This window comes from Macaca fascicularis, chromosome 16 (assembly GCF_037993035.2).
Source record: "Macaca fascicularis isolate 582-1 chromosome 16, T2T-MFA8v1.1".
NCBI lineage: Eukaryota > Metazoa > Chordata > Mammalia > Primates > Cercopithecidae > Macaca > Macaca fascicularis.
Window position 1 is genome coordinate 63,770,740 of NC_088390.1, and position 20,129 is coordinate 63,790,868.

The window sequence follows — 20,129 nt, forward strand, 5'->3', positions numbered from 1 at the left end:
AGAAGTACTTCATTTTGCTTTAAAAGGTAGTATAATAGTTAGGAATGAAAATATTCCCTATCTTTAGGCCAGGCATGGTGGCTCACGCCTGTAATCCCCGCATTTTGGGAGGCTGAGATGGGTGGATTCCTTGAGCTCAGGAGTTCAAGACCAGCCTGGGCAACATGGCGAAACCCTGTCTCTCCTAAAAATACAAAAATTAGCCAGGCGGGGTGGCTCACGCCTGTAATCCCAGCACTTTAGGAGGCCGAGGCAGGAGGATTACCTGAGGTCAGGAGTTCAAGAACAGCCTGGCCAACATGGCGAAACCCCGTCTCTACTAAAAATATAAAAATTAGCCAGGTGTGGTGGCAGGCGCCCGTAATCTCAGCTACTTGGGAGGCTGAGGCAGGAGAATCACTTGAACCTGGGAGGTGGAGGTTGCAGCGAGCCAAGATAGTGCCACTGCACTCTAGCCTGGGCGACAGAGCGAGAGACTGTCTCAAAAAAAAAAAAAAAAAAAAAGAAAGAAAAGAAAATATTCCCCATCTTTACTGTTTACAAAACTTGTAGAAAGAATTTATAATTTTTAAGAGGTAGTAAAGTTAAGTGTCAGGCAGTGATCCTGGGTTTACCAGAGTCCTTGCATGGAAAGAAAAAGTCTTCATTTTCTGTTCATCGTACCAGAAGAACTGGAGGCCCAGTCATTGCCTGTGTCCCTGTCACTGTCTCCTTCTTTAGTCTCAGCCACAGCAGAGGCTGAGGCGTTGGAGCAGGAAGCACTGACCATGTGGTGCCTTCTCCGGCGACGACCAGAGCACTTGGAGCGGGGGTTGTGGAGCATGGCATATTCCTTTGCTCCTTCCTGCAGTGGACACATTACAGACAGGAAACAGGAACAGGCCCAGAGTCACCATGTTGATCTCATCACCACAAACCTTCATTTTTACAACATCTGTGCTTAAATACAGTAATAGTGTCTTTTCTCTTTCTCTGTACTATATAATAAGTATGATCACGTAACAATGAGAGAGCTGATTAACAAAACTTAAAAACATATTTTTTCACAAAAGAGTTGTCCTATAATCTTTTTTTGTGTGTGTGTGAGACAAGGTCTCTCTCTGTTGCCCAGGCTGGAGTGCAGTGGCCTGTTCATGGCTCACTGCAGCCTCGAATTCCTGGGCTCAAGTGATTCCCTTGCCTCAGCCTCCCAAGTAACTAGGCCCACACGCACATGCCCCCATGCCAGCTAATGTCCTATAATCTTAAAAAAGATATAATCTATGCATCTGTGTCTTCAATTTTCCTGTGAGTTGTATCTAAAATTAACTTGCGTGTTAGTTGTTTGGAATTTGAGAACACATTCTCCTAAGGATGAAGAAATGAGATTCAGAGAGCGGAAAAAACTAGCTTGAGAGTATGCAGCTAATAGTTCCAGAGGGGTATAGGAATCAGTGCTCCTTGTCTCCCTAGGCCACTATTCTTTCCATTCTACCACACTTTCTCTGTTTCCTTAATAAAATGTGTAATGCTTAATCTGTACAATCTTACTACTTAATTTTGAAACTTCCTCCCAAATCTGTGTATGAAACTCAGAAGAACATTGTTTCATTATTTTACAGCTATCACCCCCTTTTTAAAAAAATGAAGTAATTATCACTCAGCTAGATCATCAATATATTCTCATCAGACTTGGTTTTCAAAGACTTCCTAGCTGTTTCTGAAAACTAAATCTATTTCTACAAAATAAAGGTTTATCTTCCAGGGACATTGTCTAGAGGCACTCAGAATGGTCCAGCATTTGACATACATGTAGGCTTTTCTACAATACAGCCTTTAACAAAACTAGGCTCTCCTGAGCCCCTGGTAATAGAACTGATTACCTTTATACCAAGAGGGTTGGGAAAGCATTGAAATCTGCATGTGGAGTGTGCCCAGCAGACTTCGGGGGGTTGTGCTATGAGACCTAAGGTTCCTATGAGATTGTCCAAAACAAAAAAGCACGTCAGCAGGGCCTGTGGTGTATCCGTGTGTGCTGAATGTATTGGTACAGGAGCAAGTGTGAGCTCCTTATGGAGGAGCAGAAAATTGTTGTGAAAGTGTTGAAGGCACAGAGTCAGAAAACTCAATTTAAAAATGAAGCTTTTTTGAGTAATAAAATGAAAAAAAAAAAAAGGTTAACCATCATTGAGGATATTTGGAATTTGGAATCATATACAGTAGGGCCTAAAGGAAATTCCAAAAGAGAAGTTTTGAAATTAACTGAGCCTGATATTATGTGCCTATGGTGTGTGTGAAGTATACAGTATCACTTATACTATTTTAAACATATATATATTTTTTTCTTTTCTTTTTTTTTTAGACAGAGTCTTGCTCTGTCACCCAGGCAAGTAAGTACAGTAGCATGATCTCAGCTCACTGCAGTCTTGACCTTCTAGGCTCAAGTGATCCTCCCACCTCAGCCTCCCAAGTAGCTGGGATTATAGGCGCACACCACCAAGCCCAGCTAATTTTTGTATTTTTTGTAGAGATGGGGTTTTGCCATGTTGCCCAGGCTGGTCTCGAACTCCTGGGCTCAAGTTATCCACCTGCCTCAGCCCCCCAAATTGCTGGGATTACAGGCATGAGCCACCATTTTAATATAATGGTCAAACATTTTAACATAAATAAAATCAAGTTTCCAGACCTAATTTCTAGGTTATAAGGAAAAGAAGACAGAAGAACAAAGAAATGACACTGTGAAAAAACAACAGATGAATCCAGGGTGTGGGTCATCCTACAAGACAACCAGCCTGGAACTTTTAAAAAGATTTAAAAAGTGATAGAATTATTTGACATTAAAAACGAGTAAAAAGACATAATAAGGCTGGAGGCCTTATTACACCTGTAATCCCAGCACTTTGGGAGGCCAGGCAGGCTGATCACCTGAGGTCGGGAGTTCAAGACCAGCCTGACCAACATGGAGAAACCCTGTCTCTACTAAAAACACAAAAATTAGCTGGGTATGGTGGCGCATGCTTGTAATCCCAGCTACTTGGGAGGCTGAGGCAGAAGAATCATTTGAACCCGGGAGGCAGAGGTTGCAGTGAGCCGAGATTGCACCATTGCACTCCAGCCTGGGCAACAAGAACGAAACTCTTGTCTCAAAAAAAAAAAAAACCAAAAAACAAAAAACATAATAACCAAATATGATGCCTGACTGGATAATCCTGGTTTGGAAACAAACAAAACACAAAAATAGCTATTCTTAGTACAGCTGAAATATGTAATAGAATGGGTAGTAGAGGATTTTTTTTTTTTTTTTTTTTTTTTTTTTTTTTTTTTGAGACAGAGTCTCGCTCTGCCGCCCAGGCTGGAGTGCAGTGGCCGGATCTCAGCTCACTGCAAGCTCCGCCTCCCGGGTTCACGCCATTCTCCTGCCTCAGCCTCCCGAGTAGCTGGGACTACAGGCGCCCGCCACCTCGCCCGGCTAGTTTTTTGTATTTTTTAGTAGAGACGGGGTTTCACCATGTTAGCCAGGATGGTCTCGATCTCCTGACCTTGTGATCCGCCCGTCTCGGCCTCCCAAAGTGCTGGGATTACAGGCTTGAGCCACCGCGCCCGGCCGGTAGTAGAGGATATTATACAATTTTTGTTAATTGTCCTAGGTGTAATAATGTGGTTATGTAAGAGAATGTCTTTATGCTGAAACATTGACCAAATGAGCATCACAATGTCTGCAACTTATTGTCAAATGGTTCAGCAAAAGATATACATACACAAATATATGGAGAAAGGAGATATAGAAAAAAATGTTATCAAATCCAGGAAGAAGGTATATTTCAACTCTGCATGATTGAAAATGTTCTTAATAAACAGTTGGGGGAAAATAGTCCAGCATTATATTTAATATGAACTCAAACCTAAAACGCAATAAAAGAAAAACTGTGCGTACATATCTCTGTAAGTTAAACATGCATACATTTCAGGCATTGGCAGCATCTTTGTAATACATGTACAGGGTATCAGGGTGACTCCCGTGAGAAGGGCAATGCCCTTTTGACTTATATAAATGCAGGTATGTTGACATAACACGGTATATATTTTTTTAAAGCATGGAGTAATTTCATTTTATTATTATTATTTTTTGAGATGGAATCTCACCATCTCACCCAGGCTGGAGTGCAGTGGCATGATCTCGGCTCACTGCAGCCTCCACCTCCTGGGTTAAAGCAATTCTCCTATCTCAGCCTCCCAAGTAACTGGGACTACAGGCATGTGTCACCACACCTGGCTAATTTTGTATTTTTAGTAGAGACAGGGTTTTACTATGTTGACCAGGCTGGTCTCAAACTCCTGACCTGAAGTGATCCACCCTCTTCCGCCTCCCAAAGTGCTGGAATTACAGGCGTGTACTACCACACCTGGCTGAAAAACATGGAGTAATTTTAAACGCATGACATGTGGAGTTAGACCCTGGCTTGAATTTCATCACTGCCATACCACTGACTTATCAACAAACTTTAGGCAAAATATATAACTTCTGTAATCCATAGTTTCCTCTACCTCATGACACTGTTACAGGATGAGAATAAGACAAGGTATGTTAAGGGCCTACTATGGTACTTGGCACATAGGAAGGAGTCAATACACATTAGGAAAAAAATAAACCCAATAACATCTATTCTTTTGCTTTTACTGTACGGCCCATTTTCCACATGTGTGCCCAACAGCATTCTCTACCATCTTTCTGTCTATTATCCCACTAAAGATAGTTCCAAAAGCACTTGGCTGGCTATATAATTTTAATAGGTGGCAGAAATTTTATCAAGGTATTTTACTCATCGCCTAGGCTCATCCTATTGTGTAAAAAGCCAAACTGTCTTTGGCAAGTCCAATTGATCTATTTCCTTCTAGCTCTCAGTATATTGCCTCCCCAATATGCCAGGTTATTTATGCTGCTTCATAAGGTCTGTCCATCGGGGAAGGGTCCATCTGATCAATCACAACAAGACATCAGCATCATCTCGTGCTATCTGTCTCATAGTTATATGTGTTTATAAGAAGATAGCAAAGAAACTAGAGAGCGTACGCACCCCCCCGGCACACACTTTGCTCCAATTCTAACAATACAGTTTTAGGCTCTGAAATCTAAGCAGATGATATTTAGCGCAGGCAAGCCTTTAATGATTTTTGAATCTGCACTCCATCAGACTAACTTTATAGCCCTACCATGTCTGGGGAGTTCCTTAAGAGCGGTCCCACAGTAACTGGGGAGCTCCTTAAGAGCAAAAACCATGTTTTATTTGTGCTATATGACCCCCAGAGTGCTACGTACTGGCTCACGTGGCTTGTGTTCCCAGAGGCAGAAAGCCTGAGGACCATTTCCTGCTCAATCTTCAATGAAGTTAATAATGCCAGAACAGCTTAAGAACATACCAGCAAAAGGAAGCAGTCTGTGCCACATGGTTCTGGTTCAATCTTGATTTCTTTATTCTTGCGTTTATATACATTAGGGGTGGCATGAAAAGCTGGAAAACAAAAACTGTCTTGTTGCCAGTGGTCTATCCACTTGACAAGATGAGGAAAAACAAAATTGAATTAGAGAGCTATTGTAGGAGTTAGAATTCGATATAAACAGCTACTATCAGGGTGCACAGAATTCAGTCATTTCTGACGCCAACACAATGCTTTCAAAGCTAGGAGGTCCTGAGGGACAGATATATTGCTGGCAAGCCTGTCCCGATCATGCAGAGCATGTTGCACTATAATTGAACGAGGCAAAATAGAACTGGCCCTTTGTAAAACGTCAGAACAGAAGCCAGGAACTCTAGACGAGAAACCAGAACAAAGAGAAGGAAATAGTGGCTGGGGATGGAAGAGAGGAGAGCATTTCAAACAGAGTAGCCCCACTCACGGTGAAGGAAGCAGTCGTATTTAAAGCAGCGCCGGCAAAAAAGTGTGTGGAAGGAGTGCAGAGATTGCTCCCGCTGCACAGACTTGGCATTGGGGCCATCGATGTTGGGTGTGCACTGAGGGGGAAGTGCATTGGGGTCTGACATCTCTGTTAGCTCTCGATACCTATTTAAGAAAAGAGAGATAAGAGTTCCTCCAAGGGACCGCCTCCACTGAGGAAATACAGATTGGGTACTGACAGTAGCCCACCTACGGTCTGCCAGGGGAGGATGGGTGTTTTTTATAGGTCTAGTTGATAAGAGAATGGTAGATAACTAAAGTGGGTACACCATTGTAATTATGCTGGGTTGGGCAAATGTTGGAAAGTAAGGGGAGGGAAGGATTTGATAAGATGGTGCTGGAGCAACTCTCCAGAAAAATGGCAGAGTAAAAGTTCTCTGCCCAGACCCACTCAAAAGCCAGTATACGAAGACCCTTAATATAGTAAGGGGGGCATTCAGAGGTAATTGAGTAAGCAAAAATAATCCAAGTACAGGCAAATCATAATGCCTTTACCATAAACAAAGCTTTTTAAAACCAAAAATTAGAAGGGAATAAAGGTTTTGTCCCGAGCACTCTGTATACGGCCTAAGTGGGACAACTTTCCCTACCTCTCCTTCATGTCATCTGGGACACCATTCTCAGGGAACATTGAGGCAATTGCACTGAAGATCATGTCATTTGGGAACTGTTTCTTGGAACTCTTTTTGTTGCCTGAATTGAAAATACAAAAAGCTCCTGAGTGCGATTATCAGAACATGCAAACAAATCTGTGCGATCTGTGCAGCATTTTGATTAGAGCTGCTTTGTTACCTAACCACTGATTGTTTGGAGATACATAAACATCAGTGCTATCTGAACTTATCTGATATAGGCTACCAGTAAATAAGGAAGTTAGAGTAGTCTACATACTAACCACAAAATCCACCGTCCCAGTTAGAATCTGGATGTGAGGTGGCTCACGCCTGTAATCCCAGTCAGTACTTTGGGAAGGGCAGTACAAGGGGGCAGATCACTTGAGGCCAGGAGTTTGAGACCAGCCTGGCCAACATGGTGAAACCTCAACTCTACTAAAAATACAAAACTTAGCCAGGTATGGTGGCATAGGCCTGTAGTCCCAGCTACCTGGAAGGCTGACACACAATAATCACTTGAACCAGGATGGCGGAGGCTGCCGTGAGCCGAGATTGCGCCACTGTACTCCACCTTGGGTGACAGAGCAAGACTCTGTCTCAAAAAAATAATAAATAATAGATTTTTAAAATAAAAATAAAAATTTGGAGGTGAAAAGAGTGTTCATGGAGAGACCTGAACACAGAAGAATCCTATCATAAAGTGGATGCTGAAGAACTAGACTGATACTATAATTATGATATAATAAAAGAGAATACACTATGTCCTTGGACATAGTGTATAATTACATAACATATAATATAATTAAGGTATTAAATTTTAAATTAAGTAAACAGTGACATGGAAAAGTACTCATAAGATTAAATAAAAAGGGATATACAATTTGATATATACATATACATAAATTGGCATGATCCCAATTTCACATAACACATATAATTAGAAATGAATAGCAATTATTATTCTGTCAGTTCTTCTACTTTCTTCTTCACCTAAGTCACAGCTACCTGAAGCTATCAGTTAATGATCATGTTCTCCTTTTAACTGAACCAATGAGAAGCACCAATAGCCTTTAATAGGCCACAAACCTTTCCAGTTCTTCCTTCTTCCCTATCCCTGTCACTTTAAAAACGGAATAAGGGAGCCAGTGCTATGTACCTTCAATAGCATGTCGCTTTCTCTTTCTTGTTACTGGCAGATCTTCTTTGCTGTCATCCTGCTTTCCATCTGAGGTGTCATTGTGCCCATCCTCCTCCTCATCTGAGTATTGATTCAGGGCATCGACCAACTCCAGAAAAACAGCATCACTAATCAGGACGGATCCAGGGATCATCTCTGAAACATGAGGATTCGAAGGATGAGCAGTGGTGACTTCACATTCCATTAGTCCCCCTAGGCAGGTTTTCTTGTGCTCACTCCAGAGGCCCAGATAAGTCACATTGTGTACATTTTCACATGGGAGATCTGGAAATTACAATCATTTGACTGGCTACTACACATGCAGTAGGCAGCTGGCTAGAGTAGGAATACAGCTATAGGCTTTATTCTTTTTTTTTTTTTTTTAAGACAGAGTTTTGCTCTTGTTGCCTAGGCTGGAGGGGCGATCTCAGCTCACTGCAACCTCCACCTCCTGGGTTCATGTGACTCTCCTGCCTCATCCTCGCGAGCATCTGGGATTACAGGCACGTGCTACCACCCCGGCTAATTTTGTATTTTAGTACAGACGGGGTTTCTCCATGTCAGGCTGGTCGTGAACTCCTAACCTCAGGTGATCCACCTGCCTCGGCCTCCCAAAGTGCTGGGATTACAGGTGTGACCCACCATGCCCAGCCATAGGCTTTATTCTTACTGAAGAACTTCACTTCCTCAGTCACAAGTCAACTCTGATTCTGGTTCAAAATCTCACGAAAGTTTGTCCAAACAATCTCCGGTAGGGCAGAGAAAAAATAAAAAAATGAAAATTCTTTTGGCTTTGCTGCTGATGAGTCAGTAATGACGTCTCTAAATCAAAATACAGCAATTTTTCCTAAAATTGTACTTTATGGAGATGTACTACAATTTAGGAGGTCTTTGAACACTAGGAGGCACTGTGGACAAATAATGTAGTTCAACAGCATCACAACAGTGCCTACAATTGTCGAAAGAGCAGGTGGGGCTGTTGGTTTACAAATTGATGGGGAGCCTCTCCTCTTTCCATTTCTTACACATGGACAGACTTTTCTAGAATTATGACTAAATCCAAACAATTGCTTTTAGGAAATTCAGATTATTAAAACCATCTAGGGGATGCCTGGATCAAAGAAGTATGGCAGAGAGGCTCACTGCCATTCTCAGAGAAAGAGAAATAAAGAACAAAATGATCTTGGATGTACTTATGGAAAACTAAGTCCTAAGATTAAACTTATTTATACAATAAACTTTCTCTCCAGCCACTGATTACTACATAATCCTTTTATGTCCCAACTCCTTTTAAAATTTAACGAGGGTACTTTAAATAATTTTTATTTCTGTTTCTGCTGCTTGAATCAGAAATAACTAGGGAAAGAAAGAAAGAAAAAGAGAAAGAAAGAAAGAAAGAAAGAGAAAGAAAGAAAGAAAGAAAGAAAGAAAGAAAGAAAGAAAGAAAGGAAGGAAAGGAAGGAAAGGAAGGAAAGGAAGGAAAGGAAGGAAAGGAAGGAAAGAAGAAAGAAAGAAAGAAAGAACTAGGGTATTTTGGACCAGGCATGTTGGCTCACTCTTATAATCTCAGAACTTTGGGAGGCCAATGTGGGAGGATTACTTGAGGCCAGGAGTTTAAGACCGGCCCGGGCAATGTGGTGAGACTCTATCTCTACAAAAAAATTTTAAAAATAAGCCAGGGCCGGGTGTGGTGGCTCACGCCTGTAATCCCATCACTTTGGGAGGCCGAGGTGGGTGGATCATGAGGTCAGGAGATAGAGACCATTCTGGTTCACAAGGTGAAACCCCGTCTCTACTAAAAATACAAAAAATTAGCCGGGCGTGGTGGTGGGGGCCTGTAGTCCCAGTTACCTCAGGAGGCTGAGGCAGGAGAATGGCGTGAACCTGGGAGGCAGAGCTTGCAGTGAGCCGAGACTGCACCACTGCACTCCAGCTTGGGTGACAGAGCAAGACTCTGTCTCAAAAAAAAAAAAAAAAAAAAAAAAAAAGCCAGATGTGGTGGAGTGCACCTGTAGTCCCAGCCCCCCAGGAGGCTGAAGCAGAAAAATCACTTAAGCCCAGGAGGTCGAGACTACAATAAGCTATGATTGTGCCACTGCATTCCAGCCTGGGTGACCGAGTAAGACCCTGTCTCTAAAAAAAATAAAAATAGGCCGGGCGCGGTGGCTCAAGCCTGTAATCCCAGCACTTTGGGAGGCCGAGACGGGCGGATCACGAGGTCAGGAGATCGAAACCATCCTGGCTAACACGGTGAAACCCTGTCTCTATTAAGAAATACAAAAAACTAGCCGGGCGAGGTGGCGGGCGCCTGTAGTCCCAGCTACTCAGGAGGCTGAGGCCGGAGAATGGCGTGAACCCGGGAGGCGGAGCTTGCAGTGAGCTGAGATCCGGCCACTGCACTCCAGCCTGGGCGACAGAGCGAGACTCCGTCTCAAAAAAAAAATAAAATAAAATAAAATAAAAATAAAAAAAAAAAAAAAAAAATTGGGCCAGGCATGGTGGCTCATGCCTGTGATCCCAGCACTTTGGGAGGCCGAGGTGGGTGGATCACCTGAGGTCAGGAGTACGAGACCAGCCTGACCAACATGGTGAAAACCCATCTCTACTAAAAATACAAAAATTAGCTGGGCGTGGTGGCAGACACCTGTAGTCCCAGCTGCTTGGGAGGCTGAGGCAGGAGAATTGCTTGAAACCAGGAAGCAGAGATTGCAGTGAGCCGAGATTGCGCCACTGCACTCCAGCCTCGGCAACTAAAGTAAAACTCCGTCTCAAAAAAAAAAAAAATTAACTCCCAGTCATGTGATGACATTGAAATATTCTTCAGTGTGTGCCCCATGGGGCAGAAGATAAAAGCAAGATGGCGAGATGATGAGGTACCAAATAAGAGGCCTGATTCTAACAAAATTTTCTCCCAAAGAGTTCAGTACCGCTACCTTCTTCACCATGGACTTTCCCATCATAGTTATTGATCAGCTCCTCAATAAAAGTCTCATCTTCTTCTTTCACTTCATCTCCCATGTAGGGAATATTGCACAAAACCGTCTCATCTTCTACCTGAAATCAAACCAGATGTGATTCATTCCATGAAGCCATCATGCATCTCCTCTTTCCTATTTAGTGGAATCTTTGCTGAACTTTGTTTGCTGCTTGAGTCTCCTGAAAAATGCCTTTGTCCCAGAGTTTCCTGCATTTTAAACACTGGCCATTTTGTTTTGCCAGAAAAACCTCAAATGGGGCCAAGCGTGGTGGCTCATGCCTGTAATCCCAGCACTTTGGGAGGCTGAGGCAGGCGGATCACGAGGTCAGGAGATTGAGACCATTCTGGCCAACATGGTGAAACCCTGTCTCTACTAAAATACAAAAAATTAGCTGGGCATGGTGGAGTGCGCCTGTAGTCTCAGCTACTAGGGAGGCTGAGGCAAGAGAATCGTTTGAACCTGGGAGGCGGAGGTTGCAGTAAGCTGAGATCATGCCACTGTACTCCAGCCTGGCAACAGAGTTAGACTCCATCTCAAAAAAAAAAAAAGTTGCTAATTGTTTTCATAAGTAGAGAGATAGACGGATAAATAAAAATGAAGGCTTCTAAGATTATGATGTGCAATTTAACTACAAAATAAACTGGGTAACCATAAGACATGAGTATTTTATAAAATGGACTAAGATTCTCCAATAATAAAAAAAAATTATGATTACAACTCATGCCAGTCACACTCAATGGGAACCTAAAGTCAACTGCAGCCTAGGCTATGGATATTTTTTGGCAGTAAACAATAGTAAATAATTTGGGGGGAGTGAGGTGCTCAGCAGAGAATACAGTCATTCTGAAATCCCCAAGTAGCAAGTAAAATTATTCTGAAGTTTTATTCTAAGAGATGATTCCCTTCTATAAACCTCGACCTCATTCCAACCAGTAGTACGGCTATCTGTCACCAGGCAGATGATAAGCAATGGCAGTATTTAGAGAGGAATGATTATCAAAACCACAAATAATCCTAATAGGAGTCAGCACAAAGGCCCAGATGAAAGGACTGTGTGCACGTCTGTTGTCTCAGCTGTTTTTGTAGCATCTTGCATTTAGAGAATTCAGAAAGGATTACTCCATCAACAGGGAGCAGACAACCTGCTCAAGCCTCAAGAGTCTGATTTAGACTGCATTTAACTGTGCATAATATTGGGCCAAGGTACTAAGAGAAAATTAAAGTCTTGCCCAATCTTATTCATTTAAAAAAGAACCAGCATCAATTCCAAAGCACACATGAGAGAGCATAAAATCTGACAAGTTAGAATAACTTGCAATATATATTGTTTAGAATAAGTTAATTACCTTGTTCTGCCCTGCATGTCCTAGCTTTGTTAAGTGTTAGACAATCTTTACCCTAAGAGGAGCTCTGGCATATCAACATAAGATAATCATACAGTTTAAATAACCACCCCAGTGCTTTCAATACATACCATAAAGTTCTGCTGGAGAGGGGACCAGGAATACATGATGGGAACCAATGCAACTGTGTTCAGTGACCTCATTAACATATGTTGGCTTGCAAATCCCGGGAAAATGCTCTCTATGGTACACTGAAATATAAGCAATGACATGGAGAGGGAAAGACGGGCATATAACCCAAGAAAGAAATGTAATTTCCTTCTAAAATTGGCCGGGCATAGTGGCTCATGCCAGTAATCCCAGCATTTCAGGAGGCCAAGACAGGCGGATCACTTGAAGTCAGTTCGAGACCAGCCAGGCCAACATGGTGAAACCCCATCTCTACAAAAACATAATGCAAAAATTAGCTGAGCATGGTGGTACATGCCTGTAATCCCAGCTATTTGGGAGGCTGAAGCATGAGAATCACCTGAACCTGGGAGGCGGAGGTTGAGTGAGCCACTACACTCCAGCCTGGGTGACAGAGCGAGACTCTATCTCAAGAAAAAAAAAAAAAAAAGAAAAAAATGATCTTAGTAGCCTCTAGTTCTTACAAACTAATAAATTAAACTAAGAATATTCAGATGGCATTTAAAATTATAAAAAATTTGGCCAGGCATGGTGGCTCATGCCTGTAATCCTAGCACTTTGGGAGACCGAGGCAGGTGGATCACGAGGTCAGGAGATTAAGACTATCCTGGCCAACATGGTGAAACCCAGTCCCTACTAAAAATACAAAAATTAGTCTGGGCGCGGTGGCTCACGCCTGTAATCCCAGCACTTTGGGAGGCTGAGACGGGCGGATCACGAGGTCAGGAGATTGAGACCATCCTGGCTAACACAGTGAAACCCCGTCTCTACTAAAAATACAAAAAGAAATTAGCCGGGCATGGTGGCGGGTGCCTGTAGTCCCAGCTACTCGGGAGGCTGAGGCAGGAGAATGGCGTGAACCCGGGAGGCGGAGCTGGCAGTGAGTGGAGATCGCACCACTGCACTCCAGCCTGGGCGACAGAGCGAGACTTCGTCTCAAAAAAAAAAAAAAAATTAGCTGGGCGTGGTGGCACATGCCTGTAGTCCCAGCTACTCGGGAGGCTGAGGCAGGAGAATCGCTTGAACCCGGGAGGTGGAGGTTGCAGTGAGCCAAGATCACGTCATTGCACTCCAGCATGGTGACAGAGCGAGACTCCATCTCAAACAAAAAAAAATTTTTTAAACAAATTAATAAATTGAGAGTTTTATAACATCATCTTGCAAAAGGAATCCATAGACTGCAAACCTGTGAAAAGCAGAAACTCTTTTTTTTTTTTTTTGAGACAGGATCTCACTCTGTTGCCCAGGCTGAGAGCAGTTGTGCAATCACAGCTCACTGCAGCCTCTGCCTCCCAAGCTAAAGCCATTCTCCAACCTCAGCCTCCCAAGCAGCTGGGATCACAGGCATGTGCTACTACATCCAGTTAGCCAGCTAATTTTATTTATTTATTTTTGTAGAGACAGGGTCTCACTAAATATTGCCCACGTTGGTCTTCAACTCCTGGACTCAAGCAATCATCCTGACTTGGCCTCCCAAAGTTCTGGGATTACAGGTGTGAGCCACTACACCCGGCCAAAAGCAGGGACTCTTCTTCACCTTTGTGTCCTCTACAGAGTTCAGCATAGTACTTCCCATACTCAACTGATGTTTACTCCAACTCAAACTGTTCATCTACTTGGGTCGTACATAACAATAAAGAGCCTCTGAAAGTCCTGAGAGATGAGGAAGTTTTCTGAAGACCTAAACTTTAAGACAGTGGACATCAACTTAGCTGCATAGGTGACAGGGATAGTACATGGAGAAGCAAAGTGGTATAGAAATTATAGTAACATTCTGATTCAGGAAAGATATTTGCTCTCAATACACCATCTACTTTTTATTTTTTGTTTTGAGGTAGGGTCTCACTCTGTTGCCCAGTGGCACAATCTTGGCTCACTGCAACCTCCACCTCCCGGGTACAAGCAATTCTGTCTCAGCCTCCCAAGTAGCTGGGATTACAGGTGCACACTACCATGCTCAGCTAATTTTTATATTTTTAGTAGAGACAAGGTTTCACCATGTTGGCCAGGCTGGTCTTGAACTCCTGACCTCAGGTGATCCATCCGCCTCAGCCTCTCAAAGTGCTGGGTTTACAGGCGTGAGCCACTGTGCCCGGCTTCTGCTTTCTTTTTTTTTAAGAGACAGAGTCTCACTCTGTCACCCAGGCTGGAGATCATAGCTCACTGCAGCTTTGAACTCTTGGGTTCAAGTGATTCTCCCACCTCAGCCTCCCAAGTAGCTGGGATTATAGGCATATACTACCATGCCTGGATAATATTTACTTTTTATATTTGAAAAATATTATCTATTTCCCAGGTGTTGGAGGTTACAGTGAGCTATGATAATGACACTGCACTCCAGTCTGGGTGACACAGTGAGATCTTCTCTCTAAATAATAATAATTATAATAATTTATTTTCATAAAGTTTCTTTTTTTTGGAGATGGTGTTTTGCTCTTGTTGCCCAGGCTGGAGTGCGATGGTGCCATCTCAGCTCACTGCAACCTCCACCTCCCAGGTTCCAGCGATTCTCCTGCCTCAGCATCCCTAGTAGCTAGGATTACAGAAGTGCGCCACGATGCCTGGCTAATTTTTTTGTACTATTAGTAGAGATGGGGTTTCACCAGGTTGGCCAGCCTGGTCTCAAACGCCTGACCTCAGGTGATCCACCCGCCTTGGCCTCCCAAAGTGCTGGGATTACAGGGTGAGCCACCGCGTCCTGCCAAAGTTTCTTAACTAGAACATTCTTTTATTTATTTATTATTTTTTTTTTTTTTTGAGAGACAGTCTCAGTCTTTCACCCAGGCTGGAGTGCAGTGGCGTGATCTTGGCTCACTGCAACTTCTGCCTCCTAGGTTCAAGAGGTTCTCAGGCCTCAGCCTCCCAAATAGCTGGGATTATAGGCATGCACCACCACACTCAGTTAACTTTTGTATTTTTAGTAGAGACGGTGTTTTGCTATGTTGGCCAGGTTGGTCTTGAACTGCTGGCCTCAAGTGGATCCATCTCCCTCAGCCTCCCAAAGTGCTGAGATTACAGGTGTGAGCCACTGTGCCCGGCCCCCAAGATTATTCTTGAAGCTACAGATTTACTATCTTAATAATTCAAAATTGACTAAAATAACTGTATCTATTAACCTTAACCTTATTTATTTATTTATTTCCTTTCTTTCCTTTTTGTTTTTTTAGACATAGGGTCTTTCTCTGTCACCCAGACTGGAGTGTTGTGGTGAAATCATAGTTTATTTCAGCCTTGAACTTCTGGGCTCAAGCAATCCTTCCACGTCAGCCTCCCAAGTAGCTGGGACTACAGGTGTGCACCACCACGTCTCGCTAATTTTCTTAAAAAAATTTTAGAGACACAGTCTATGTTGCCCAGGCTGGTCTCAAATTCCTCACCTCAAGCGATCTTCCCACCTCAGCCTCCCAAATAGCTGGGAATACTTGTGTGAGCCACTATACCTTGTCTTACTTATTCACTCTCTAAAAAGTCACAAATATAGGAAAAAGCTTTAAGCCCAAGGAAGAGAGGAAGACTGAGCTTAAACTCCCAAAAGTACCTTTTTGAGAAAAGGGTGTCCACTCACAGGCTTCATCGACTGAACAGGTTGGACACGAAGCTTCTTCCATTCTTCATTGAGGATCTGGGTTTTTTCTTGAACCTTTGCAAAATTTGCCACATACAAAGCCTAGCAAAGCCATGGAAAAGATTAAGATATATTGTTACTAGGCCGGATGCGGTGGCGCAAGCCTGTAATCCCAGCACTTTGGGAGGCCGAGACAGGCGGATCACGAGGTCAGGAGGTCGAGACCATCCTGGCTAACCCAGTGAAACCCTGTCTCTACTAAAAAATACAAAAAACTAGCCGGGCGAGGTGGTGGGCACCTGTAGTCCCAGCTACTCAGGAAGCTGAGGCAGGAGAATGGTGTAAACCCAGGAGGCGGAGCTTGCAGTGAGCTGAGATCCGGCCACTGCACTCCAGCCTGGGCGACAGAGCGAGACTCCATCTCAAAAAAAAAAAAAAAAAAAAAAAAAAAAGATACATTGTTACTTAACTGATTAATAAATACATTATTTTTTTTTGAGAGGGAGTCTTGCTCTGTTGTCGCCCAGGCTGGATTGTAGTAGTGTGATCTCAGCTCACCACAACCTCCGCCTCCTAGGTTCAAGCGATTCTCCTACCTCGGCCTCTCAAGTAGCTGAGATTATAGGCACAGACCACCACACCTGGCTAATTTTTGTATTTTCGGTAGAGACGGTGTTTCACCATGTTGGCCAGGCTGGTTTCAAACTCCTGGCCTCAAGTGATCTGCCCGACAGCCTCCCAAAGTGCTGGAATTATAGGCATGAGTCACCGTGCCTGGCCTTTTGTTTTTTTTTTTTTTTTGAGATGGAGTCTTGCTCTGTCACCCAGGCAGGAGTGCAGTGGCACCATCTCGGCTCACTGCAACCTCCACCTCCTGGGTTCAAGCAATTCTCCTGCCTCAGTCTCCCGAGTAGCTGGGATTACAGGCGCACGACACCACGCCTGGCTAATTTTTGTACTTTTAGTAGAGATGGGGTTTCATCAGGTAGGACAGGCTGGTCTCGAAGTCCTGACCTCAGGTGATCCACCTGCCTCAGCCTCCCAAAGTGCTGAGATTACAGGTGTGAGCCACTGCGCCTGGCCCTGTTAAGATTTCAAAACGAAAGTTAAAAAAAAATTCCAACCCCTTTACATTGGATCAGTATATTGAAATACATAAACTTTCACTTGGGAATTATTTTTTTACCTTTGCACCCATATTTGCCTGAAGCCGTTTAAGTTGTCGAAGTCGCATATATTCAGATTTCACTTTTCTTTTCCAGTAAGTGATACATTTGGAGGTAGGGGGATTTGGTATTTCCATCTTGCTGTAATCTAAGAGAGACAGAGATGAGAATTAGCATTTCATCGCCTGGAAATGAAGCACTCCTCAAATACAAAAAAAAAAAAAAAAAAAAAAAATCAATTATGCTTTCATTCCCATTAAATTTACTCATAAAAACATAAATTTAAAGAACCCAAATGTGTGAGTTCAACAAAAAGTTTCAATTTAAAAAAAAGAGGCAGTGGCTCATGCCTGTAATCCCAACACTTTAGGAGGCCGAGGTGGGAGCACTACTTGAGCCCAGGCATTTGAGATCACCTTGGGCAACATGGTGAAACAGAAAATACAAAAATTAGCCAGGTGTGCTGGCGAGTGCCTGTAGTCCCAGCTACGCAGGAGGCTGATGTGGGAGGACTGCTTGAGCCCAGGAGGTCAAGGCTGCAGTGAGCCGTGACCACGCCACTGCACTTCAGCCTGGGTGACAGTGAGAGACCTTGTCTCAAAAAGCAAAACAAAACAAAACAAAAAAACAAAAAACAAGTCCAGGCATGGTGGCTCATGCCTGTAATCCCAGCACTTTGGGAGGCCAAGGTGGGCAGATCTTCTGAGGTCAGGAGTTCGAGACCAGCCTGGCTAACATAGCGAAACCCCATCTCTACTAAAAATACAAAACAAAACAAAACAAAACAACAACAAAAAAATTAGCCAGGCATGGTGGCTTGTGCCTGTAATCCCAGCTACGTGGGAAGCTGAGACACGAGAATGGCTTGAACCTGGGAGGCAGAAGTTGCAGTGAGCCAAGATCGCGCAACTGCACTCCAGCCTGGGTGACAAAGTAAGACTCCATCCCCCCGCAAAAAAAATGGCCTGGTGTGGTGGTTCATGCCTGTAATCCCAGCACTTTGGGAGGCCAAGGCGGGTGGATCACAAGGTCAGGAGTTCAAGACCAGCCTGGCCAACATGCTGAAACCCTGTCTCTACTAAAAATACAAAAATTAGCCGGGTGTGGTGGCACACGCCTGTAATCCCAGCTACTCAGGAGGCTGAGGCAGGAGAATGGCTTGAACCTGGGAGGCAGAGGTTGCAGTGAGCCGAGATCGTACCACTGCACTCCAGCCTGGGCAACAGAGCAAGACTTCATCTCAAAGCAAAAACGAAAACAAAAACAAAAACAAAAAAACAACAACATTTCACATTAGCAATTTCTGGTCCAATTACCAAAAAGCTTAGCCTCTGTCCTCCTGTGGTATCTTGTTTTTAATTTACCACTCAAGAAGTTCTCCCACAGTTACTAGGAACTTGGATTACTTCAAGATATGTAAGTCTTCTCTTTACTTTGAGTAAGAGAAGTGGTCAGCAAGAACCAAGTTTGCATCCAAGGGTTTCATGGAAAGACCCACCTATGTTACAAAACCATACTGCCAAATTGTCTAAATCTACCACATGCCTAGCAGTAAAAGTAGGATATGACAGCAGTATAATCTCATCTCCAAGTCAGCAGCAAGACATATGGAAATAGCAATGCAAATCCTCCCTTTTTTGGTATTTGAATTAAGGTTCAACGTTTTAAAGAAGTATGTATTATAATATACTTTACCTACCTCATAGAATGCAAGGGGAAGTGTTGGGTATTACGGTGTGCCTCTGTTCTTCAGGAGAATGGCAAGACACAACAGCAGAACAGATGTCCAGCTTTTCAAAAGAGAACAGACAGTGGTTCTATTAAGTTAGTGCGGCAAGTTAGACCCTGAAACCCTCGGTAGGATTTTCCCCCAGAATCAGGAAGACTTCAAGGTTTCTCCTACTATTTTTGTATGTCTAAGACAGGTCTCTATAATACTTGATGCCATTTGGGAAGAGGCCCTTTACTTTATTAAATTATATTTTTCTTTTTTTTTTGAGACTGAGTCTCACTCTGTCACCCAGGCTGAAGTGCAGTGGCCGGATCTCAGCTCACTGCAAGCTCCGCCTCCCGGGTTTACGCCATTCTCCTGCCTCAGCCTCCTGAGTAGCTGGGATTACAGACGCCCACCATCATGCCTGGCTTTGGGAGGCCGAGGTGGGAGGGTTGCTAAGATGCCAGGAGTTTGAGATTAGCTTGGCCAACACGGTCAGATCCTCTCTCTATTTTTCAAAGTTTTCTTTTGCTATTGTTTTTGTCATTGTTTAAAGGAAAAGAGGCTGGGTGCAGTGGCTTACATCTGTAATCCCAGCACTTTGGGAGGCCAAGCTAAGAGGATAGCCTGAGCTCAGGAGTTTGATACAAGCCTGGGTAACATAGTGAGACCTCATCTCTATTAAAAATAAAAAACATCATCTGGGCATGGTGGTGCGTGCCTGTAGTTTGGGCTACTCAAGAAGCTTAGGCGGGAGGATCACTTGAGCCCAGGAGATCAAGGCTAGAGTGAGCTACTGAGATTGCGCCCCTGTACTCCAGCCTGCGCAACAGAGTGAGACTCTGTCTCAAAAAAAAGAAAAACAAAAAGAAATGATCAGGCCACGTGCAACAGCTCGTGCCTATAATTCCAACACTTTGGGACTCTAAGAAAGGCTGAGGCGGGTGGATCACCTGAGGTTGGGAGTTCGAGACCGGCCTGACCAACACGGAGAAACCCTGTCTCTACTAAAAATACAAAATTAGCCGGGCGTGGTGGTGCATGCCTGTAATCCCAGCTACTCTGGAGGCTGAGGCAGGAGAATTGCTTGAACCCGGGAGGCAGAAGTTGTGATGAGCCAAGATTGCACCATTGCACTCCAGCCTGGGCAACGAGAGCGAAACTCGTTCTCAAAAAACAAATAAATAAATACATTAATAGAAAATAAACTGGCTATAGTGGCAGATGCTTGTAGTCCCAGCTGAGGTAGGAGAATCACATGAGCCCAGGAGTTCAAGACTAAAGTGAGCTATGATTGTGCCACTGAAATCCAGCCTGGGCAACAGAACAATAGTCTGTATCTCCAAAAAAAAAAAAGAAATCGTGTGGGCGCGGTGGCTCACGCCTGTAATCCCAACACTTTCGGAGGCCAAGGCGGGTGGATCACCTGAGGTCAGGAGTTCGAGACCA

At 43.6% G+C, this 20,129-nt stretch overlaps 1 protein-coding gene across 5 annotated transcripts in view; it reads right to left on the minus strand.

Moving 5' to 3' along the window:
* Window positions 1–20,129, minus strand: part of EZH1 (enhancer of zeste 1 polycomb repressive complex 2 subunit) — a 45,384-nt gene that overhangs the window by 12,895 nt on the left and 12,360 nt on the right. Inside the window, exons 2-11 of one of the 5 annotated variants that reach the window (XM_065531613.1) lie at window positions 18,666–18,756; window positions 16,987–17,114; window positions 15,801–15,902; window positions 12,178–12,297; window positions 10,659–10,779; window positions 7,705–7,881; window positions 6,525–6,627; window positions 5,876–6,039; window positions 5,398–5,489; window positions 664–844 (exon numbers count right to left, since the gene is read on the minus strand). In XM_065531613.1, the coding sequence (XP_065387685.1) occupies window positions 664–844; window positions 5,398–5,489; window positions 5,876–6,039; window positions 6,525–6,627; window positions 7,705–7,881; window positions 10,659–10,779; window positions 12,178–12,297; window positions 15,801–15,902; window positions 16,987–17,103 (1,177 nt within the window). In that variant the 5' untranslated portion in view covers window positions 17,104–17,114; window positions 18,666–18,756. Of the gene's footprint in view, window positions 1–663; window positions 845–5,397; window positions 5,490–5,875; window positions 6,040–6,524; window positions 6,628–7,704; window positions 7,882–10,658; window positions 10,780–12,177; window positions 12,298–15,773; window positions 15,903–16,986; window positions 17,115–18,665; window positions 18,757–20,129 lie in introns of all 5 variants that reach the window. The other 4 variants (XM_005584273.4, XM_005584274.4, XM_074019676.1 and 1 more) reach the window with 4 other exon arrangements.